Source organism: Struthio camelus, chromosome 4 (genome assembly GCF_040807025.1).
Source record: "Struthio camelus isolate bStrCam1 chromosome 4, bStrCam1.hap1, whole genome shotgun sequence".
In the NCBI taxonomy this organism is placed as follows: Eukaryota; Metazoa; Chordata; class Aves; order Struthioniformes; family Struthionidae; genus Struthio; species Struthio camelus.
In genome coordinates, this window is record NC_090945.1 from 12,126,601 (window position 1) to 12,151,307 (window position 24,707).

The following is a 24,707-nucleotide window of genomic DNA, read 5'->3' on the forward strand; positions in this document are numbered from 1 at the left end:
CGGGGATAAGTAACAAAGGGCAAGCATTAATTCAAAGCCTCTGCAAATTTTCCAGCACTTTTGAGTCTACCACATAAGGCTATAGATCTTCAGCTCTAAGGTGTTCTTTGGCAGGATTTCACCTTCGTTCTAACCAAAGGCCAGAAATAGTGGCATAGAAGAATTTGTTTAAATAACTAAATATTTCAGAGAACTCTGAAGTTTGGTCTTGATTCACTGCTATAAATGACAGTTCCTTTAAGAGGGGGCAGGAGAGGGAAGAGCATTTCATCTTTTACCTTAAAAATCCTGGAATGAGACGTTAAGTAGGCACAAACTTGTATTTCAGGTGACTTGGGATCATCAGATTTTCTTGGCCAGGTTTCTGCAGCCCTTGAGCCTATGCAGAGCTTTGTTTTGTAGGCATGGTCGCCAAAAGCAGGGTACTGGCCTTCAGTTCTGCGAAAGGGGCGTTTTTCTCCAATCTTTAAATATTTCCTGCAGCCTGTGTGACAGCAGAAGAAGCAATATGTGAAGCAATGACAGCCTTTAGGTTATCTGACTTGTGAATGGAGGCCTGTTTACAGTGGGTAGCATTTAAGTTTCTAATGCTTATATTTAGAGAAACTAGGACAAGCATGTTCCAAACATACAGGAACTACTAATGCAATACCCTCGAGGATTGATTGCTGGTAAGACAATACGTGCAAATAATGTTCCGTCTTCAATCAGAAAAAATTGTTTAAAAAAATGCTTAAAAATTGACCTGATACATTGAGGAAGCCTCTGGGAATAAATTCATTTCTCAGTTGCAAACCAAAGCTGTGTTACATGGATTTATTTCCGCACATACACACAAACAATATGTAAACAAAAGCAACACAAAGCATGCATGGTTTTAGTTTAGTAGCCCAGAACTAAAGCATTCAACACAGCTTGGTTTAATAATTGAGAAATGAGTATTTGTTTAGGTTGTGCCGACAGCAGAACTTTCTAAACCAAATTCCTCATCAAAAAGGAGGAAAGTTCAGGCGTCGTTTATCCGGGCTTTGCGCACCCACAGCTGTGACCTGGCAGGGGCTGGTGCTTACAGAGCAAGGACGCCCGGCACCTCCTTTGAACTCCTCCCTTCTCTTGCTTGGGATACAGGGCTGAAGTTTTGAGACCCGGGTGCCCGCTCCTCAGTGCCAGAAATCCACGTGCGCGTATTTCAGTTGGTGCCTGGTATGCAAAGATCTGGAGTGTTTTGCGATTTCCGCTGAGCTTACTGAATACCCAATATTTCCTGGAAGTCCTCAGACTTATCTCTGCCTCTAAACAAGGTTTAAAGAGCATACCTTTACATGGACACCTTTGAAAGTGTTGTGTGTAATCTCATTTCATCTAAATACATCTATCTGAAACAGTATAATAGTAGTCAGCTATCTCAGTCGGTATTTTGACAGTTAACAGTTCACATTTGCAAAGCGTTTTGAACTTTGGGTATCCATTGAAACATATATCCATTGTATTGAATCCATCCTGTCTGTGTCCACTGAAATCCGTTAAAAGACCTTGGTTTGGGCTCAGCTTGTAACATTGCAACATGCCATTATTCTTTATTTAGCCAGGCATTTCTACTGCATTTGCTAGTGATTTTCTGAAATTTCTCCCTCTGTGTTTATGCATATAGGTATGTAGATATGCATGTGTGTATGTAGGTGTCTGTATAAGCAAACACACCTATACATGTGCCCACACATATAGCTACCTTTATACATAAGGTACATTTCATTATTCTTTTCCTTGTATGGGAAAACGTAAGACTGTTACCATTCTTCCAGTATACTGCTCAACACCCTCCTTCCAGGAGAGCAGGAGCAGCTCAGCACGTGCTGAACTCCCGTAGGATTTAGGCAGAGGTGCCTGTGTTTTTCCAAAGGGAAACTCCATTGGATTGGTGCCGCAGGAATTCAGATTTTTTTCAGGAGCAAAACGAGAGACAGATTCACAGATGTAGTGCCATTTCTGATTCAATCTGGGAAAAAATATCTGTCCCTATACTAAGAATCCCGTGTTCCTTGAAAGTCCTTTGTGCGGTAGCAGGTGAAACTCAAGCTGCATGCATCAGCAAATAACATCATTTTCAATCAATTAGAATCTCTAACAACCTTAATGGAAGTTGGATTTGACCTTTAAAATGCAGAAATACAGTTTCTACAAGTATAATTCTTCTTATTCTGAAACTGTTCCCCTTGTAAATTATGGGGCTAACAGCTGGCTTCCAATGAAGTCAACTATTAATTGTATGTTCACTACCCTGCCTTGTGTAAATCAATATGAGAAATGAGCAGTCTCCTACTATACAGCACAGATACAGACACTCTACCCGGGAAGTAATTTAAGGGTGGATGTCAGATTGCTTGGAAAGGCTTCTCTACTTTAGAGAAAACAAGACAATGAAGAAAACCTTACTCTCGAGAAAGCTCCTTGTAGTCTGTGTAGAAAAAATCCTGTGCCTCTGGCAGTGAAACAAAACTGGTGCCATCATTCTTGCACAAATATCATTATCAAGTAAATTATTTTCTAAATCAGCTGACTTTGTTGCTATAGATGACCCTATAGGTGATGTACTGTATAACCAGGTTATACCCTTAAATCACGGGTGTAAATCTTCAAGGATTTTACATCCCAGGGTTTTTTTTCCCCCTCATTTGGACTAAATTCATTGTTTGCGTTGTGCTAGGGAAGTTAGTGGGTTTGCTTCAGGTTTCATCCTGTCTGCCTGAAACCGGGAGGTAACCCGCTTTGTTCATGCTTGAGCGTGCTTTATAAAATTGATAAAATAGGGTCAGCTATCTGGTAGGACTTAGGAGCCTGAATCCTCGCTGTAGCCCTGCTGTCAGCTGCGGCACCGCAGAGCGGAGCGGCCCTTCCACCAGCCTCAGTGGAGAGCCCAGAGCAGCACGCTGGGCTGCTAGTACTCGGCGGATATTTCTCACCTGCCCTTGCAATGAAAGAATTATCAATTACTTGAATGGCCAAAAAAAAAAAAAAACCCGAAACTGTATTTCAGGCTTTTTCCCTGAACGAGCCAAAACCAGATGCTCGAATTTGGTTAGAATTGGGTTCCTCCCTGCTGCTGGCCGCAGCCGTGGTCCTTGCTGCCCTGGCCGCGGGGATGCACTGCAAGCTCACGAGCTGAGCTCCTTTTTTTCTTAAATTTAATTCACTGCCCTCAGGTGAAACTTCAGAGAATTGATGCTATGGAGTCAACAGTTATGTCTGTCAGCCAAGACCTGCCCAGTCGACTTTGTCAGACCAAGGAGAAACAAAATATGAAAAAACTATCAAGTTGTAAGTGAACCATTGTGATGTAGCGGAGCATAACTGCACAAACCATGTTTTCAGCAGTAGATTGGATTATCTGTATATTGTACTGTAAATGGGTTAGGAATGCAAGAAGGAGATGCCCAGATCTTTTTTCTTTTTTTCATCCTTCTTTCTCTTCCTTTTTTTTTTGTTGGTGGAATTCATATGTCGGGAAATCTTTGACAAACATTATTTCCATACTTAAATTGAGCAATGAATTGAAAGTGGCAACGGGAAAGGGGAAGAGAATATGTTTTGTAGCTGTGCCTTTTAAATTGCTTTATCTATTGATAGTTTTGTCCCATGCTAAATGCAATTTCAACGATACAGAAAGCACAGCCTGAAAAACTGAGCTCTAATTAAATCAGTAACGTTTCATTATTTCATGTGAACAATGCGAGTCTAAAATGATCTTTCCGCAGAAAAATTAAATCGAGCTTCCTGTGAAAGTCTGCCGTTCGCGATGGATTTCACATCCCGCACTTTATTCAGAACCCCCCCGGAGACTGAGTTCCCCCGTCCCGTCCTCCTGCGCCCCTGGAACTTAGCTCGCGAGCTTCTCCGGCTTTCCAAACACAGGACCAGCATAACGTTTGATGGATAAAAGACCGATTTCCCTGTAAGAGATTTGATTACAGCCCCTGCTAAGTTAGCCAGTAGCTCTCCTTTGGCGTTTACTTAGAGTGGTACCTATATAAAAGGTGTTGGGCTATTGTGAACCTTCTGGTGAGGGCTTCTCTGCACAGGGAGCTGATACTGTACTCGAATATGCTTTAATTAATGTACTGCTAAAGTGACTTGGTGCAAGCCAGGGCCTGGTGTGTGTCCTGCGAACACGTGTGTTTCTGTGCCGAATTCGCGGCGTCTGGCTACCGAGCCTGTTCCTAGAGTGAAACCACAGAGACTCACACCCAGAGCTTTGCTGCTGCTGGCAAGGACAACCAGCCCCTGGTCTCCGAACCCCGCAGCCCCCCTCAGCGAAAGGCACCGTCTCAGCAGGTCACTGAGGACTTTGCACAAGGGCCTTCTTGCGGCAGAGCGCTGGTGGCTGCGGCTGGTGCCAGGCTTTCCGGCCGGGCAAGGCCCAGGTCTGCAGCACATGGGCAGGAAGGGTAGGTGACATGCAGGGCCGCACAGGGTTTCCAAGCTCTCCTTCCAGCCGGAAACTCCTGTCTATTTAATGTTAAGTTGATGCAGGTCGACATCGCCATCCTTATGTAAGGCAAACTCTCTGCGTGCTCGTACAACACGTCTTAGGTTTCTAGCCGTTTTATACAAGGCCAAGAGTGAAATGGAAAGGCGTTTGCCATTGCTTCAGGTAACTTTCTCTCATTTCAAGTCAGGTCCACCCCGGGGCATCCAGGCACCAGCACCGCGAACTGGTGGCTTGTGCAAACGCTTGCGCCTGCTCAGGCTGAATGTGACTCGTGCCCAGGAGTCCCTCCGGGGAGTCGAGTGGTGGCCATGGACGGGCTGCCACCTTTTCCCACAGAAGTGGTGGTCATTACAGCTGGCCTGTACCCACTTTCACTTGAAAGGGGAAGAAGGGGGATTTCTCCCACTAACATGACACTGTTTTCAACAGGGATTTTGGAGATATTAGCTTGCACAGGGGAGCGTGGGGAAAAGTTTGCTGTGAGAGGATTCTGCCATACATGTCACACTCTTAAGTATGATGTATTTTCTTCCAAACTGGATAAGAACGTTTTGTGTTGTTGAGTACCTTTCATCTAAAAGTTAGAAATGCCTGTGCCCGTTGCACTTAACCCTTTTGGCAAGTAGCAGTGTTATCATTTTTATTTGTGAGGAAGGTGAGCTGTCCCGGTCAGGACAGCAGAGCAAGAAACAGGGCAGCTGCCCTGCATCTCGTTCTTCTGTTGCCAGAGCGCCTCTGCACAAAGGCCAGGTGAAGGAAAAAGTTACAGTGCCAAACCAAGAGGTACGTTAACAAACTTCGTTGGTCGGGACCCAGAGTCACCCGAGCACACTTGCTTTGCTAATCCTCAATTTGCGATTCCAAAGAAAAAGACGACGACGACGACGACTACGAAGAAGGGGGAGTTCACAATTCACAAACCAATTTGTGTTGTTTCTGCAACACTGCAAAAGTGCGACTCATGAATATGCTAATGAAATTGCAATGAGATTTTTGGCACCATTTCATCACCTCAACGAGATTAGGGAGTAATAACACTATGGGTTTACATGTCTTCAGGAACTGCTGTGGTAGGGGGAGGGCAAATATAGATCTGCAATATTTATAATTGAACCAAAATTGCACTGGCTCTACCATAAAATAACAATAACGACTGGATTCGAAAAGAGTTGTTTACGGGTTGACCAAAGGGCTTGCTGTTAAGCCCACGTTCCCTACTGATAAATCCGTGCGAAGGACAGAATTCCTCCTTGGATCACATGCCAACTGTGCCGAGGAGAAGTTTAGGTCTACGTGCACAAACGTGAGCAGTGCTCTGCTCATCTGTTTGTCCCACCCTGGAGCAGGGGAAAGGGCAGTACGCGTATAGGGCTGCAGAGAGGACGGACCACAGACGTTCCAGTTCTGCTTTTCCCTCGGGCAAGGGAGCCAGCAAAACGGCAACCAAGGCAGGGTTGTTATCCCGGGTGGCTGGGCAAGGAAAGGAGCCGCGAGGGGGAATAGGACCTAGTGGACTGTCTCAGACATTGTCTCCCCGGGTACTTTTTAGGTTAGCACTTCCACTGTCCCTGTTTGGCTTGGGGGGTGAGAGGGGTTACCAGATTGCTAGCTTGGGAGAAGACGTGCTTGTTCTAGGAAACAAAATGTATGTTTTGGGAAAACAGTCCTTGCAGTAAATGGCCTGCCTGCAACTGGACATCTGCCCTAGTCTTTGCTGAGCTTCTTTCAGATCCTATATGATATAAGAAACATGGGCAAAGATTAGGCTCGAGCATTTGTATTTGGGTTCCACAGTTAAAACCAGAAATAAGCATTACAGATATTTAATTTAGCTCTGACACACTGCACCCACATATAACGTGGGTTTAGCACCTGAAGTAGCGATCCTAATGCCTTTTAAGTCAACAGGAGAACCCTCAAGTTGACATCAGTCAGAGCGATGTCAACTTTAAAGGAAACATAGGTACAGAAACAATTCTGCATATCAGATCCTGCTTGTTTGCTCACATGAATAGTGCCACTGTGCCAAAATCTTTCCTTTTGCAATTTCAGGTGAAGCGGGAAATGCAAAAGTCACATTTCCCACAGCAACATTCTGGAATTTTATGCTAGCCCCCACTCAGCCTCTCTTCTTGCTTTTTTATTGGCAGTCATAAACTCTCGGTGGAGTTTATCCTGTAATTAGTTTAACTCTTTTATTTCCATGGCGTGCATGAGCTAGGGATGCAAGGCTTGCAACGTGGGCCGTGTTCTTAAATCTTAGTGTCTGTATCTGTCTCTGTGATTTGAAAATGGGCAGAGTGGAACGGCATTGATTTATGCCAAATGAGCTTTTTGTCCCAGAAACTTCTGCGGTGACATTTTCAAAAGCAATTGCTGATTTAAAGGAAACTTCAAAAACGGGGAGACCCAAACTCCGTGGCCACTCATGAAAATTTCGATCTAGTCCCTAAGGTTATCAGTCTGCTGATTTGTTCTGAGTCATGCATGTACACCTACATGTTTAGCACTATAAAAACAGATGGCCTTGTATCAAACACATGTGGGAGGAGGGGGAAGAAATTATTCAAAAGTAATAGGAACGAAGATATAAATGGGTGCAAAGGGGTGTAAGATGGTCTAATTCGCTCTGGAGAATTATTTACCTGTTTGATACGTGGTGGGTATCTGGGACATCTGATAGTATCACCCTTGCTGGTTTATTTACTAACCATCACAGTTATTCTTTTCATTACCTCCACAGTGTAATGGTTATTTTATGAAGGCTCATTAAATTTAATGAGACACCACCAGATTTTATTGCTTTCTAATAAAATGGGTAGGGGGAGCTGTTTTCTTTCTGATTCATGCAGCTCTAGAGTACCTTAAATAGTCAGGTATTCGGCCGGGTTAGGAGCGGGGCCCCTGGCATTCCTTCTGGTGGCCTCCTTGGAGAACGTGAGCAATTAACAGCTATTCACATAAAGATGTGTCCAGGGATATGCTTATATATATGAAAGTTTACTTTATCAGTCTATCTACCTACCTACATACCTTAGTCTCGGGAAGTGTTTCTTCCAGGGGAAGGCGCACTTGTGCTGGTGTTGGAAAGATACTGTAGGGGTGCCTGGTCAGGGGCTTGCCAACCCCGGGAGGAGGCACCTGCCAGAATCCTCCGGGGTGACCTGGTGGGGCGAGAGTAGTTTCTCCTAACTGAGACTCAGGTTCACAACTGCTCCACTTATTTATGTATTTGTTTATTGTACAATTGCCCCTTTCAGGTATTCATTTCATCAATTTGTTTTCAAAAGGATTGGATGTATTGTGTTAATGGGTTTGGGGGATCTTTGTGGAGTGAGAAATGCAGAAAACCAAGAGAGAAAGCAAGTAACATCATTGTCTGTTAAAATGCCTTTTCAGCACCTCAGCAAGAAGATGGTCCTGTAAGCTCTTCTTCCAGGGAGGGCATTGCCTAGAAACATTATTTCACTAAAAAAAAAAAAAAAAGAAAGATGGAATAATAAATTAGTGAAGTGAGCTTAATGATAAATTGACCGAGAAGGAGAAGGAAAGCACAGCTTAGGTACAGTCTTTGGCTCATGTTTGAACCAAGTGCCCTATGGAGAAAGTGCAAAGTGGGGTGAGTGCCTGCTTGACTTAGTCCTGATAAAAGTCCTGGGGCAGAGCGTAGCTGAGCCAGGGAGGAATCGCTCCTGCGGGGCAGGGGCAGGCAGCAGCCTGCGCGGCAGCCGAGGAGTGAGGAAGGATGCAGGGGGTGCTTGCGATAGGAGAGCACAAGGAAACGGTGACAGCAGCACGCGGTGGTGGCAGGAGGCCAGCTGCCTGTACCTAGAATAATACCGTTTTAATAAAACCGTGTAGGGCAAAGCCCAAAAGTTCTGCAAGAGCGATCTTCCCTCCTGTTGCTGTTTGGTGCTGCGGTCCAGAAACCGAGGTTGTCTGAAATCAATGTATTGAGACAAAAAAAAGGAGACAAATAACTTTGAACTCTAGTGATCATGACTGCAAGCTCAGTAGCAGAACAACCAAATTCAGGAAGCAAAGGCCAGTTCACGTAAAAATGTGTAGTGATGCAGCCTCATTGATTCCCATGTGAGCAGTCCAAGCAGATGAAACTTCTCCATATAAACCTGGCTGAATTATTCATTATAAATAAATTATCCAATAAATGTAGCCCTTTTGCTGATCATAAATAGTTCACAACCCAGGCCCCATTTCAGCAGGTGTGTTTGTTATCTGGAAGTATTCAAAGAACAAGTTGTTTTCAAACTGTTCCTTTTATCATTATCACACTAAGTATTATTGTGGTGCCCATGCTTCCTGGTTAATAAGAAAATAACATTAGTGACTGGGTGCTGTGAACCTGGAATTAAAGTTTTCTGTTGTTCTATCTGGTAAATTAGCTCTACAATTCCCTGTGATTTGCAACTAGAGGTTCTCTTCTTTGTTGCTTTTTCTCTGATGAACTACCCAGTGCATCGCTGTATAAATATGTTTCAGCATCTTTCAGCCCTAGGTTTGTTCACCTTTCTGGTGAGCGCAGTCATGCCCCCATGGCGAAGCAGAATGGGAGAACAGTTAGATGTAAAGCACGTAAAACACACTGGCAGTCTTTGGCAATTGTTCTGGAGGGTTGGTATTATTGGAAGTAAAAGTCAGGCAACTGGGTGTGCGTGATCCATCCAATACCCGTAGCCTAATGATCAGTACAAACCCTTTTTTCTATCTTGATGTTGCGGTGCATTTTTAAATGTGGATTTCGAACTGATTAGGAATTTTCCTTGCAAAACAGTTTTTTGCTGGGAAAATATCTCTCTCTCAAACCAAATCTTTCCCCTGGAAATTCGAATTTGGATGAAGCTCCCATCTGGAAGAGTTTCTCAGAAGGAAATTGGGATTACACATCCAATTCGGGAAGAGATAAGGGGTACGAATCCTGTTTAGCCAAAGTTAGGGCGTTCACCTGCAGAGGAGGGGACATTGGGTCTCTTGGCTCTTCAGCTACGATGCTGTTATTTACACACAGCTGAACAGCTCCATCCAGAGAGAGCTCCGCACCAGAACAAGCGGCAGCGCGGGGCGCTTTGCTTAGGAGGTCCAGGACAGGTAGGCGTCCTTGGTCTTCCTCCAGCGCCATGAAGATTAGAGTCGGGGTTTGACTCGGACCATTTTCATGGTCTGTTCTACCCTGAAATCTTTTTGTTTGTTTTTGTTTTTTGGTTTTTTTGGTTAATAACCTCTTCAAAAGCGCTTGGGTTGCCCCTGTGCAGAGCACAAAGTAATACAAAAGCCCACTAACACTCCCGGATTGGCAGCTGGTTCCCCGGATGGCGAGGCACTCGTCACTACACTGCCGTGGTTTCTTGCACGTGTGGCCTGCGGGCTCAGTGACTTCCCATCTGAGTATCGTTCGTGTTGGGGCGCCGCAACATTCACAGGCTCTGAGAATTGAGGTTACCCCACCTCAGGCGTGCGAGTTTGACACCCCTGCGATCCTAAAGCTGAACGTAGCAGCTCCAGGCTCTCTGTGCTGGTCCAGAGAAAAGAAAAGAAAAACAGGAAACAGAGATGTACAACTTTATAAATACAAAAAAGTTAGAAAATGGACCGAACACCCCATTTCCCCCTCACCCGTTTAAAGCTCGAGGAACTCCCGTAACTTGATTTGTGTAACTGACAGCAGGATTTCTTGCCTAATATACATCCCATATCCTTATCATAAAGAGAGCAGTTAAGAGGTATATAAAAAAACCCGTCTGTCCTCATTAGAGTAAAGTTGAGTATAGTCTATTCTTGCTTTAATGCAGTGATGTAATTAACCTTTAGCCAGAATTAAAATGACCTTGAATTGGCCTTGTGACCTCCAATGCTTAATGTTGTTAACTTTAAACAAGCTTTTTGGGATGGTCAGAAGCAGCATCTGTTAAAATGGGCAAGAGGTCGAATCCATTTACTTAAATATACCTACTGAATACATTGCTGGTGAATGTACTGCTTATGTTTTTAAAGGGGATATAAAGATGTAGGTAAGTTTTAAAAGGCAACTGTATTTGAGAATCTATTTGAGAGGAGTGAAAGATTGCTCTGAAGGTGCGTTTTCCACATCTTTACTTACGCTGTCTTAACAACAAGCCTCTTCTGTTTTTTCATTTTGAATTCTGTCGTGCACGGAATATTGTGGTGTACAAAGTGACACAGTTCAGCACGCTCTGTACCTAATGTTACTTTTTGCAGAGAAGCACATCAGGCCAAATTCCGCCAAAGGGCCCTGTTGTAGGAATGGTGTTAAATTTTGTGCTCATTTGGTGTCCCATTTAAGCCAGTGTAATACAGGCATGTGTGTAAGAATAAGTAGAGGCTTAGTTGCTAATTCCTGGTTTAAAAGGTCACTGGTGGAAATTGCTTAAAGAAATATGCTATCAAGGCAAAGAATTTAAAAGAAAATATGTAAGAATTTAAATGAAATCGATATCTGCGTACGTGCAGCTCTCTGTCTGATACTGAGATGCTTAGGTTCTACGTACAGAAGTGATTTTGTGCTGATCTCTTTGAAGCAGTCATGAAGCACTTAACTCACATTTCTTTGAGGATACGGCCATGTGTATGTAGCATTTGTAGATTTACAGCCTTCAGCACTGTTTGTGTAGTTTTGGTTAATAACCTGACCATAGCAGTTCAGAGGTTTTCCTTGGTGGTGATGAGCACAGCTGAGCTTTGCTCATTGACTAACTGTGCATTTCCAAACAGTAGGATTTCTTGCAGGGTGACGCTGGTGACAGGCGTGCAAGCCCCGCGGAGGCGAGGAACCTGGACGGCAGCGCCGGCTCCCACGAGCCGGGGCGGCAGGCTGGTAACGCTATCCCCGCACGGCTGCGGATAATGTTACCCCCTCCAGCTTTTGGCTGGGAGGCTATCATTATCATCATCATCATCATCATCATCATCATCATTATTATTATTAACCATATTACTGTTGTCTTCTTGGTTCCCAAGCCATTTTCCAAGACAGGGGCCCTACTCCTTTCTTCTTCTGCCCAAAGTCAGACCTTAAATGCCGGCCATTTGTAGTACATTAACATAGTACATTAACATTTGTAATGTAGCAATTATTTTACATAATCAATACCATCAAGTTCCTTTTCTTGGGGAGCCTCGTGTTTATTTACATTTATTCCACACACGTCAGTCTCCATCAGGAACAAAACCGATTTTCTTGTCCTACGTCTGCTCTCAGGATAACCTTAATTCACCATAAATCTATTTGTGTTCCCTCCATGGTTAGGCCGGTTTGATTATGCCGGCGTGGTCTGGGAGCGCCCTGGCTCCTTAGCTGTAAAACAAGTCTTTAGTGCACCGGCGTGTGAAAGAGCAGAGTGGATATGATATTAATTGTTATTATTATTATTTATTATTATTTATTTTGCAGCAGTTTCTGTTTATAGTGTGATGCATTTGAGCCTAAACACATTAGGTGCATTATTCATTGGGTACATTTGTCAGAACATGCATGTGTATAAAGAACTAATGATCCATATTAAATTAATGACGCTATAAAAAAGAAAAATACCCCATACATGCAGTTTATGACGGCAACTCCAGACTTTGATAAACCATAGAGAAGACCTAATCAGATGAAGCATTGGACTGTTCTGTCTCCAAAATTACATTTCTTGAAATGTGCTTGTACACAATGTTGGTTTTATTAAAACAAATTAATTCAGTCATTAAGGAATCATACGGCAAGTGTCTCATAAGTCAGGACCTCCAGTGTAACAAATTGATTAAATGACTGTGTAATAGTCTCTTTAAACAAATCTAGTGTAACAAGTTAATAGATCTGCTCAATTACCATGCTGGGGCGACGCGGATGCGGGCGACGCGCTCATTAAACGGGGGGCGGCGGCGGTGCGCGGCCGCGGGGCTGCGCGCCGCCTCCGCGCTCGGGGCGCCGCCGGGCTCCCCCCGGCACCCCACCGCCGCCGGCCCCCGAGGAAAATCTATTACCCCGCTGCCATTTTGTTAAGTGTTTGCTCCCTGTTGTGACCCTGCCACTTTATCTGTTGGTTTTTATTTTCTGAGTGCCTGTTGCCCATATGTTACTCTAATAGTTGCTATAATTCTTGGGCAATAGGGCTCGTATTTTACCGGGCTGAATTAAAAAGAATGCACTTTAATAAAAAAAAAAAAAACAGCAATACACTAATGGCTTGACAGTGATGTATTTGCATAAAGATGAATTATACGGGCTTGCTTGACACGACTTTTAATAAATGATTGAGGACGTTATTATAGGGATGCACTTTGGTGCGCGTTAGCAGGTTATTTCGGCGCAGCCCCAGCGGCGAGCGGGGCAGCGCGGGGCGCCCGCGGGAGCCGCCGGCAGCGCCGCTGGGCAGGAGCGAAAGCGGAGCAGGGTGGGAATGAGTTTCCTGACGCGTGCAGTTTCCTGACGCCTCGCTGTACCGTCCCGGTATAAACAACCCGCTTCTCATAAATAACATTTGATTGAGGGCGGCGGCGGCGCTGCCCGGCGCGTGCCCGAGCGGGCTGCCCGGCGCCTCCGCTCGCCTCCCGCCGCCCGGCAGATGTTCGTCTCCCTCGCGGAGGTCTGCAACCGATGTTCAAGACAGCTGGTGAACGTTGCCAGGGACATGTATCTAGAAAACACCTATGCGGGCAGGAGGTAACTGCTGAACTGCAATTAGAAAGGGAGCAGTTCGTCTTACTTTTTAATTTGTTTTGAACGACGCCGGCTATTAGCGCTGCAATATCCTGCATCTCGCTTTCTTCCTCGCCGCCGGCCCAGGCACGGGGAAGGGCATAGGCGGCGGGAGCGGCAGCCCGCAACGCGCGGCTCGCCCGCCCCTTTCTCCGGGGCGCGGGCGGCGGGCGGCGGGCGGCGGGCGGCGGGCGCGGAGAGGAGAGGAGAGGGCAGGAGAGGAGAGGAGAGGAGGAGCGCCGTAACCAAACGGCCTCGCCGCCGCCAGCGGGGGCAGAGCCGGCACGGAGGCGGCGTGCGCTTAACGCGGAAAGAGTTACAAATTAATATCATAGAAAAGTGATAAATGATAATGGGATTTCGGTAGTTCATAAAAGGCGAACATGCGTGAGGGAGAGGGCGAGAGAGGTCAGCACTCGCTGAAATAGTCGCGCTGTCCTAACTTAGTTGTCAGTCTGGGCATACCTCTGACCACCGGTGCCCTTTATATGTGCGTTACCTTGCGCTATTACATATGCTAAAGGTTCTCGGTGAGCGCTGCAATTAGGCAAAATGAGTCTGGAGGCCTTGTCCTTGGGAGCGTGACAGCGCTGATTTAGGGCTCGACGGTGGCGCAAAGGCACGCGGACTGCGGTATGCGCGCACACACACGCGCGCACCCGCGCACCCCCCCCCCCCAACAGGTGAATGGCTAAGCCATTGCCCCGGCCTGCTGGCGAGCAGCCCGAGCCCCTCAGTGCAGTGATAAGGGCTGGCCGGTCCCCTCTCCCGGTTTTGGTGAGGGGCAGGACAAGTGCTGGGAGCCGAGCAGCCGCGGGAGCTCCGCTCGCCGGTCCCGGCAGCTGCCCGGCGCGGGGAGGAAACGGCACCGCTGGGAACCGGCTCGTCTCCTTGGCTGAGGCGCAGCCACCTTCCCGGCTGCGGAGGGCAGGGGGAGGAGGCGCGGCAGGCACCCCCGCCTCTACCGCTTACCCCCCGCCGGGCCCTGCGCGCCCGGCCGCCGCCCGAGCCCGGATAACAGGCTTTCCGTTGCAACGCCCCTCGCTGCTCAGCAAAGTAACTTCGTGGGGAAAGCACGAAGGACGCCTTCAAAATGCTCGTATCACACAGCCTGAACTTCATCTCGCAGTAGCTTCTTCCTCTGCACCCAGAAGAACGCAAATGTCAAAGAATAAGGCAGGGTAAATACTGAAGTAACAGGCTTTATTTCCCCTGAACCGGGAAAAAATGCCCCCCCACACACACACACACAGAGACACAGAAAGAGATCTGGATTTAAATCCAAGGTCACAGAGCTGCCGAGATGAGCAGTGGAGAGCACAGATGAAGTGCCCCCCCAAGTCTGGGGGCCGCATTATACCGCGCTATTGTCAGCGGTTAACAAAAGCGCGCCCACCCCCTTAAGCGGCCGCGCAGCCGGGCCCCGCGGCTCCCCGCGCGGGTGCGCGCCGCTGCCCAGGCGGGGCAGGGCGCTGCGGGGTGGCTGCCGAGCTCCACGGGGCTAGTATAAAATAAATATATCATACATATACTATATGTAATACGTAACATGTTCGGTGTGTTAGAAATTGTGCTGTATATCGCTGCATATTATAATTTATATATTTTTTAAATTAGTATGCGCATGTATGCAGTAAAGCCCTGATCTATTTTAATAAATAAATACTAGAGGGCAGTGGCAGCCGGGGCTGCAGCTCGGCTGCCGGGGCCGCGCCGCGGCGCGCCGCCGGCCCGCGGGTGCCCGCGGAGCGGAGCGCGGCCCCGCGGCTGCCGCCGGGCCCCCGATGCCGGGAGGTGAACTTTACAACCGGTGAAGCCCGCTGACATTTTGCCTCCTGTTTGCTCGCCGCGGCCCCGAGGTTATTGATTGGGTTTCCCGTAAGGAGTCCTCTCGGCGAGGCGAGGGGGGCTTCGCCTCTCCGCCGAGCCGCGTTTTGTCTCCGAGACCTTCAGCGCCGAGGGGGGGGGAAGGAGAAGTGAGATCATACGAATAAACTCTTCTTTTCTCAAACAGCCGGGACAAAACCAGCCTAACCAAGCGATGAGAGTTGGGCTTTTTTCCCTGTAATTCTAGTTTTGCAGTGCCAACTGCAACTGGTGGCCAGCTGGGTCTCTGTGCAGAAGTAAATTAACTGGAAAGCCCAAGTCGGTGCCGCGGCGGGCTGGAAAAGGGGAGCCGGCGCGGAAGGCCGGCGGCGGCGCGCCAAGCCCGCTCGGGGCCGCGGCCGGGCGCGGAGGGGCAGCCGGGCTGGGGGGGCCCGGGGCCGGGGGCGAGGCACCGCGGGGGCGCGCCCCGCTCGGCTGCCGGTTTTTTCCCCATGGTCCGGCAAAACCTGTAGGAAAAACAGGACCTGCCGGGACCGAAGCAGTCGAGTGGGCGCCCGGGAAAACCGCACAGCGTTTCGGTGTCAGGTTTTGCCGTGCGCGGTGAAACAAATAATTTTGGGGCGGGGGCGGGGGGCAAGAAGCGCAGGGTGGCTGGAGCCTGCCGGGGCGGCGCGCCGGCCGCTGCGCGGGTGGGCGCGCAGCCCCGCGGACGGCGGCGCGCAGAGCCGAGGCCGCGGTGTCCGCCCGCAGCGCGGTCAAACGGCGCTCCGCTCGTTCCGTGTAGAAAATTATTCACGAATTGACGGAAGAATAGTATTTTTTGTTTTTTGTTTTTCCAGAAGAGCTGATCCTTTTCCTCTAATGTCAGCGCTTCTGTTTGCTCCGCTGCCGCCGTTAAAAAAAAAAAAAGCAATTGTTTCTGGTCTGTTTAGATATGGAAATGATCCGAGCTAGATAATGAGTTTCAATCTAAAACAGTTGTTTGGGTCCTGGGTCCAGCTATTTACTCTAGACCCTTAGCTAGGCTCTTATTTTATTCATCGTTTTCTTCTCGGAAAACAGTCTCTTTGCCCTTGATAACAGCTTGTGTTGCGTGCTGCTTAAAAAGTTAATACACCCTATATTCGCCAGAGATGAACCTATCTGGGATATATATGGAAATGATGACTTCCTCAGCTCCCCGGGGACGGCCCCCCAGGGAAAAGCGCTATCAGGAAAACGATACACTGGCAAGAGCAACTCTCCTTTTTCCAAAAGGAGCGACCGCTTATTTTATTTGTATTGTTCTTGAACCTTCGCAATAAAGTGGCGTTGGACAATTTCCATCATTTAAAAAAAAAAAGCGCTATTGAGAATGAACAAAAGATCCTGAAAATTATCTCTCTCTTTTTTTTTTTTTTTGGTACCGTCGGTTTTATTATTCAATCTCTGATGAGATCAGATTATCTGTACCCTTTAGTGAAGGCAGCAGACGTCTTTAAACTGGTTTAATTGATTTATCGTTTTTTAAACAGAAAGTGCATTACATTTAACTGGTCTTGCAAAGGGCTTTTCTTCTCTTTACAAACCGAATTATTTTTAATATAAATTAATAAATGTTAAGATGCTATATCACGATATATCATCGTTATTAGCTTTAAAAAAAAAACAATTTACATTCTATAGTGTTCTTTATGATACAAAAGAAAACACACTTTAAATTCAATTACAGCAACTAAATGAATTTTATATTCTGACTGAAAGTGGTTGTGACAGTTCCCACCAGCTACTTTTCAACACGCATTTTATTGGAAACGGGTTAAGTTAAAGCAAACTATGTCCGTTTGCCCTCTCCCACCTCTCCCTCTTCACAACAACAACCAAAAAAGAAAAAAGGAGGAGGAGGAGGAGAAGTATTTCAAAAATACTAATAAATAGCATGAAGGGCGTGTGCAATTCGAGGTGGGGGAGCCGGGGCTGTCTGTCGCGGGGGGTCCGCGGCCCGGGAGGGGAGAGGCGCTCTGCAAAAGTGGGCCGGGGGCGGGGGGGGGGGCCGGGGACCGACGGCAGCGGCCCTTTTCTATACAAAAAAAGAAGGTATTTTACATTTTAAATATTCACAGTCAAGGAACGTCTCTAGTCAGTGTGACTCACGATTTATTTACAAAGAGCCTTCAACAGGTGGCCGGGCCCCCGGCCGGGCTCCGGGGGGCCGCCGCCGCGACCCTACAATGACAGGCGGCGCCGGGGGCCGCGCAGGGCCGCCCTCCCGGTCTAGAAAAATAGCTCTGTGCCCGTCGGGGCTAGGCGGAGGCGTCGCCCTCGGCCGCGGGCAGCAGCAGCCCGCCGCCGCCGCCGGGCTTGTGTTTCTTGAGCAGCTGCGCGATCTTCTCGTCGTCCGAGTTGGGGTCGAGCGGCTTGTTGTAGTCGTCGTCCTCCTCCTCGTTGTCCGAGGCGCCCTTCAGCCGCTCCGTCTCCGAGTCCTGCTTCTTCTTGGCCGTGGCCATCTCCGCCGCGTGCTTCTTCCGCCACTTGGTCCGCCGGTTCTGGAACCACACCTGCCGCCCGCCGCGCCGTCACCGCCCGCCGCCGCCCCCGCCCCCCCGAGCTACACCCCGCCCGGGAGCGGCACGCGGTTTGGGGGGGGGGGGGAGCTGCCTGGGGGAGCACGTTTTCGCAATAGGAACTTGGGTCTCCGGGGGAAAAAAAACAAACAAACAAACAAAAGTCGGGCGTTGCGCGATGCAAAATACTAACTGCTCCCAGCACCCCCCCCACGCGCGAAAGGAAGGTTCGCTTGAGCTGCAGCGAGCGCTAACGCAGCCGTGCGAAATAAATCCGTAACTAAAAGCCCCCAAGCCCCCCCACACCCCGGAGCGACGCTGCAGGCCCGAGGGCACGGCCCTCCACTCCTGCCTCTATGTGAGAACAAACACTTTACACCGAATCCTGCTCTGATGCCCCCTACCCCGTTAAATGTATTTGTTCTTCGACAGGGCACTGCAAGGGTTGGGGGGGAATCTGCACTCTGCGGGCTGTAATAATTTATTCGCAGCCCTTTAGTGACACATGAGGGTGCCCAGATAAGCCCGAAAGGACGCGGGTCCGCGCAGGGCCCCGCTCGAAACCGCGGGCGCCTCGGCGCCTTCTTAAACCAACGCATCCTCGGCTTCGCCCGCAGCAGCGGCCCGCGGCGGGCTGCACTGCTAAGTCGTCAAAAGGCCACTTTTGTCATATCTCGGCGCTGAACTCAAAGCAGCCGTTTCGGGCGGGAGCGCGGGCAGGGCCTGGCCCGGCGGCCGGCGAGCTCGCTCCGCCGCCGCTCGCCGTGCCGGACGGCGCCGGGGCCGGGGCTGCGCCGGAGCGGAGCCTTCCCCGCCTCCTGCCCGAAAAACTTCAACACCCTCGTAGGGAACGGGGCCCGGCCAGCGGCTCCGGGGAAAAACGACAACAAAAAAAAAGGAAACAAACAAAAAATAATAATCTCGGTCAGATGATGCTAAACGTTTTTTCGCCTGGTACACCCAGAAACGTTACGGCTTAACCACCTTCTTTTCGGAGCACGGCAAACACCATCCGTGCCATTCCTCCTAAACACGCCGCCGCTGTAAATGGGGGGTTTAAAGTAAGATGCGCTTGAAAAAATTCTTTCCCGCTCCACGCGGATAAGGCTAACGATTGCCAACTAAGCCCGTTATCTCTCTGTCTGTGCGCGCCCGTATCGCCGAAAATAGGCTAGGAGGAGGCATCTCCGCAGCAGCTCCCGTTAGCAATAATATTGCTCAGCGGCTTTGTTCGTGCGATAATGGCGAGTGTGCCCAGCATATGCAGCCGTTTAAGCGAGCCCGATTGCGAAGGCAGGCGCCTCGTCCCTTTTGTTCGCCAATATCTTACACCAAGGCGCCTTTGTATATGTATTTTTCACACTCCTCCCAGTCCCAGCAATGTGTGGGCTTGAATCTCTTATCTAATGTTTGACATGATCATCTCACCTTGACTTGACTCTCTGTCATCCCCAGTGAATAGGCTAGCCTGGCTCGCTCTGGTCCCGCTAAATATTTCGTCTGCTCAAAAGTCTTTTCCAGGGCGAAAATCTGCTGGCCAGAAAAAGTGGGTCTTGTATGTTTTCTCTTTCCGTCTTTATCCAGCAAAATTGAGCCTTGATCTGGGGTGGGGAGAGAAACGGAAGGCATGGACAGATATGTTAATCTATTTATTTGGAAAAGTGCTTAACTATAAAACTGGCTCTCAGGGGAAAGGGGATTTTCTGTCCGCGGGGGAACGGATCTATAACAAAACTGTTGCCACGAAAACGCGGCGTTGCGAGTCTCCTGGCTCGCTTTTTCTTTCTTTTTCTTTCTTTCTTTCTTTCCTTTAGCGATCTAACATTTGAGCAGGCAAACAATATTTTCTTCTCGAAAAGCTTAAACCAGTGCAAGCCCGCCGTTATAAAAAGTCCTTCTTGTGGAAAGTTTGCGCGTACATCTAAAATAAAGAAATCACCAGCTCCGACACTTCCTCACCAAAAAAAAAAAAATTACGTAAAAGTACGTGGCAGCGAGGACAGTGTTTCCCCTGAGAAGGGCTCCTCTTTTTGTGGGAAAGAACGGACATTTTAGACGGGTTTGCGCCGACCAACAGGGAGAGAGACAGCACAACAAACTTAAAGAAAAAAAAGAAACGCGCGACGGGTGAGGACGGGGCTGTTGGCCCGGGGCCGGGCCCGGAGGCCGCTCCGGAGCCGAGCCGGGCCGGGCCCAGCCGAGCCGGGCCGGGCGAGCGGCGGCGGCTCCGCGGGGCGGCTGTGCCGCGGGGCGGGTACTCACGGGGCGTGCAGGCGAGGCGGGCGTCCCTCCACGGCGGGCTCTGCATCACCCCCGGCCAGAAGATGGGCGTCCGGCCGGGCAGCTCGGCCAGCGGCTTGGGGTAGCGCCCCACGGCCACGGCGGCGGCGGCGGCGCCGGGGCTGAAGTAGAGGCCGGGCGGCGGCGGCGGCGGCGGGCTGAGGCTGCCGAAGCGCGGCAGCCCGGCCAGCAGCCCCGCGGGCGCCGCCGAGGAGGCGGAGGGCGAGGCGGAGGCGAGCGCGGCGCCGGCCAGGGGCATGGAGGGCCGGCTGAGGATGTCGTTGATGCCGTGCGGGGTGGCGGCCGAGAGCTGCGGCGGCGCCGAGCCCAGAGCCGAGAGGCCGCCCGCGGCGGCGGCGGCGGCGGCGGGGGGCGCCTTGAGGCCGGCGGCGCTCGGCGAGCCGAGCGGCGGCGAGGGCGAGGCGGAGGCGGGCGAGGCGGAGGCGGAGGAGGAGGAAGCGGGCCCGGCGGGCAGGGGGTACGCGGGGTACAGCGGCGCCTTCATCTCGGCCATGCTGTGCAGGGCGGCCAGCGGCGGGCTGCCCAGCAGGAAGGCGCTCTGCCGGGGCGCGCCGTCCATCTGCCCCAGCGCCAGCATCCCCGCGCCGCCGCCGCCGCCGCCGGCGGGCCCCGCGCCCGGGGGCAGCGGCGGCCCCGAGCGCCGCCCCGGGCGGCCCCTAGCGCCGCGGGGGCCCTGGGGTGCCGCCGCCGCCGCGCATCCAGCCCGCGGGGTCCGCCCGCCGCCTCTAGCGGGGAGCTGCGCGCCCGAGCGGCGGCCCCGCCGCCCCGCCGGGCATCAGGGCTGCGCCGCCGCCGGCCTCCGCGCAGGCAGAGCGGAGCGCCTCTCTCGCTATGCAAGCTATCTGTCTATCTACAGAGATATATGTATGTATATATACACACGCACAGCGCGGGCGTGTATATATATGCGTATATGGGAAGTTTCGGGGGCTCACAGCGGCGCGGGGGCCGTGCTCGCCCCTCCGTCCTCCTCTTGGCCCTGCATCCCTCCCGGCGCGGCCCTCGCTGGCTGGCTGGCTGGCGGCTGCGGGGCTGGCTGGCGGCTGCGGGCGAGGCTGCGGGCGGCTCTGCCGCGCCGCCCCGCTCCTGCCTCCTTTACGGGCCCGGGCGGCGGCGGGCGCGGCGGCGGCGGCGGGCGCGGGCGGGGCGGGGCGGCGGCGGGCCCTGCCCACCCGCGCCGCGCCCGCGCCCGCGCCCGCTCCGCCTGCCGGCCTGGGCGGCCGCGCAGCGCCCCGGGCCAACTTCTGCTCGCCTCGGGCTCGCCCTTGCTCTTTTCTTTTCTTTTCTTTTCTTTTCTTTTCTTTTCTTTTCTTTTCTTTTCTTTTCTTTTCTTTTCTTTTCTTTTCTTTTCTTTTCTTTTCTTTTCTCTTCTCTTCTCTTCTCTTCTCTTCTCTTCTCTTCTCTTCTCTTCTCTTCTCTTCCCTTCCTTTCTTTTCCTTTCCTTTCATTTCCTTTCCTCTTTTCTTTTCTTTTTCCGTTCTTTTCTTTTTTCTTCTCTTTCTTTTCTTTCTTTTTTCCTTTTCTTTTCTTTTCTTTTTTCTTTTCTTTTTTCTTCCCTTCTGTTCTGTTCTCTTTTCTTCTTTTCTCGTTTCTTCTCCTTTCTTCCTTTCTCTCAGGTTTTCTCTGGCTTGCTGTCTCTCTTTCTTTCTTCCTTTTTTTTTCTTTCTCTTCTTTCCTCTCCTTTGCTTTTCTTTATTCTCTTTTCTCTTTCCTCTTTTCTTTTTCCTCTTTTCCCTTCTGTTCTCTTTCTTCTTCTTTCTTCTTTCTTTTCTCTCAGGCTCTCTGGCATTCTCTGTCTCTTTCCTTCCTTTCTCTTTGTCTTCTTTTCTCACCTTTTCTCTCCTTCTCTATCTTTCGTTCTTCCTCTCCTTTCTTTACTCTTTCCTCTTTCCCTCTCTTTCCTCTTTTCTGTCTCTCTTCTTTCCCTCTCCGTGTTCCTCGTTTTTTTCTCTTCCTTTTTTATTTCTCCTCTCTCTCATATCTTCCATCTTTTTTCTCCTTTTCTTTCTCTTTCTTTCTCTTTCCTTCCTCTTTTCTTCCTTCCTCTCTCTCTTTCTTTCTTTCTCTCTTTCTCCCGTTTTCTCCTTCGCTCTCTCTCTCTCACTCAGTAGCTCACTGGCTCACTCTGTTTTTCGCTCGCACTCTGCCTTCCTGCTCTCTCCTTCTCCCTCTCGCCCTGCCCTCCGCCTGCCCCGCCGGTGAGGGCGGTGAGCAGGGGCAGGCACGGTCGGCGGCGCCGGCAGGACCCGCGGGAGCGGCGGCGCTCCCGGCGCTCTGCTCCGCGGCGCGGGGAGGCGCGGGGAGAGGCGGCCCAGCGCCCTGCGCGCCCGCCTCGCCTTTTCCCGGCTCGCTTCCGTTTCTGAAGCCGCACAGGTGCCTCGCCGTACGCCGGCACAAGGCCCCCGCCCTCCGAGACCCGCTCTGTTTCCCAGGCAGGGATTCCCTTGCTCCGCGGGCACGGGGGTCCCGCCTCGCCGGGGCCGCGGGGCGGCGCGGGCCAGCAGCCAGCTCGCCCGGCGGCCCGGCCCGGGGCTCCCCCTGGGCCTCCCCGCCGGGCCGCGGCCTGGGCGCTGCTGCGCGGTGCAGGCGAGCTCGGGGCGCCGGAGCGAGCCCGGCTCCCGCGGCCGCCTGCTGCGCAGAGCTCGCAGCTCTCCCGGTCGCCTGCGGCTGGCAGGAGAAAACCCCAGAGGGGCTCCGAAGAGGGTCCCGTGTAGGGACGCACGGGGCCTCATCACAGCAAGCAGTTCACAAAGCGTGAGGCAAGGCCTGCAGCCGTGGGCTGCGTGCGTGCCTGCGGGCAGCCGCCTTTCCCCGCGCGTGGCACAGGGGATGAGTGGGGGGTGTTTGTCTCTTCTTGGTAACTACAGAACTTAGATAAGGCGCGAACGTGTTGATCCTCGGACTGCGACTGGGTTGCTTTCTGTTCGTAAATATCCCCTGTTGCTCAGAACTGATTTAGTTTTGTTTGCAAAGCCGCGAAAATAATATGCCTCGGGAAACAGCCCCCGTCGGACGGGTTCCTGCTTTGCCGAAACTTTTGAAGAGCCGCCCAACTCCGCGTCGGAGAAGCTCGCGTCTAGGTCTTGGCGTTTTCTCCTCGAGCCGCTTCTCGAATATTCAAAACAACAAAAAAAATCGGTCCTTTTCTTCGTCTTTCGGCGGAGCGCGGGAGCGGCGGGGGCCAGGAGAGCGCTGCGGCGGCCGCGGGGCAGCCCCGGGCCCCAGCGCCGCGCTGCTCCGCGGGGCCCCGCACGGCGCCCCGGCGCCGCCGCAGCTGCGGGCCGGGGCCGGGGCCGGGGCCGGGGCCGGCAGCCCCGGGACGGGGAGCGCGCTCTTGCGAGGAGCCCACCTGCATTTTTCGCTGGGCAGGCGGAAAAACTTCAAAACCGGGACGCGGGGATTTAGAGGCAGCCGCGTAAGCGCAAGGGCGAGCGGCCCGCTCTGCGGCCAGCGGTGGCCGCACCGAGTTTGACTTTGCCAAACTGCAGAGAGAGGAGGCAGGGTAGGGGCCGGGGGGGGCGTCGGCCCATTCCCCCGCCGGGGCAACCTTTTCTTCGTGCCGCACGGCGCAGAGGCGAGGAAGAGCACGTCCTTGGCGCGCCTCAGGGCCGGCAGAGGTGTGCGGCTCGCAGCTGCCAGGGCAGAGGCGGCGGGAGGTACCGGGGGCTGCGCTGCCCTGCGCTGCCCTGCGCCGCCGCGCCCCGCCCGCACAAACGCCGCGCCCCGCGGCGGCCGCAGGTGCCGACCTCGGCCGAGCACGGCGCGGCACGGCAGGTTTGCGGGTGCGCTGGAAAGACAACGATGAAAGCTCTTAAAAACGGAACCAAGCGTTCGCCCGGAGCGCTTGGGAGGCCGCGGCCCTTGCGCAGGGCCCGCGGAGGCGCGCTCCGCACTGCGCGGGGCAGAGCGCGGCTTCCGCACTGCGCGGGGCAGAGCGCGGCTGCGGGAGAAGCCCAAAGCCCGTTCGTTCCCACGCGGGCGGCGGGCCGGAGGGGGGCAGCTTGGAGAAGGCACGGGACCTCCAGCTGCGCGGGTGTTTAGGGGCAGCCCTATACTGCTTTTTTCCTAAAAACACCGTCCCAGGTGAGCCGGCGCCAGTACAGCCACACTTGCGAGATTACTCAAATGCAAAAGTGACTGTGGATATTAACTGCCTTTTTGTATCTCTAATAATATTTACCCAGAGATATCGGGCCAGATTGATATTTAATTCCTTTTTTTTTCCCTTTAATATTTCTCGTTCTTCCGAAGCATAGTCACGGGCAGGCCCAGCGCCTGGCGCTCCCGTCCCCTAGCCGCTGCTGGCCCGGGTCACCGGCAGCACACGCGACATCGTGTGAAAAACGACTAACTAGCTAAAACCGGGACTAACGGAGTGAGCAAACTGCGGTCTCAAAACCCTGCAAGCAAACTATTCCTTGAGTACATATGGGTAATAAATGGATGCACTGCGACCGGGGGCGGTTCGGTAATACCTGGCTACATTTCAGTAGTTTGACTGGGTCTGCTCGTCAGCGCTCCCCCCCCCCCCCCACTCCTTTTTGTGCGTAAAGTGATTACCGAGTTAAACAATAAATGAGAGGGGAATGGTGGGGGGGGGGGGAGGAGTGGGAAACTTGGGAAGAAAAGCTGTGCTTTCCGCCGAGGTGTGAAAGGAGAGGAGGAGTGAGCGCGGAGAGGAGGGGCGAGCGCGGCGGGGACGAGCCGCCGCCGCGGGGCCGCGCCGCGCTGCGCCGGGGAAGGGGAACAGGCAGCGGGCGGCCCCGGCACGCCGAGTGAATGCCAAGGACACGCTATAAATGAAGAAGTAGATTACAGAGGGCGCGTTGCC

At 51.7% G+C, this 24,707-nt stretch overlaps 2 protein-coding genes across 4 annotated transcripts in view; one reads left to right on the forward strand and one right to left on the reverse strand.

Annotated features, from left to right (window-relative positions):
• The window catches only part of CDS1 (CDP-diacylglycerol synthase 1), a 385,867-nt gene that overhangs the window by 309,077 nt on the left and 52,083 nt on the right, over positions 1–24,707 (forward strand). The window lies entirely within an intron of this gene.
• NKX6-1 (NK6 homeobox 1) lies at positions 16,446–20,485 on the reverse strand. The gene is made up of 3 exons (XM_068941484.1): positions 19,838–20,485; positions 19,004–19,176; positions 16,446–17,569 (listed from the first exon to the last, which is right to left on the reverse strand). Exons 1-3 carry the CDS (start codon positions 20,451–20,453, stop codon positions 17,315–17,317), a joined length of 1,044 nt encoding a protein of 347 aa, XP_068797585.1. The 5' UTR covers positions 20,454–20,485; the 3' UTR covers positions 16,446–17,314.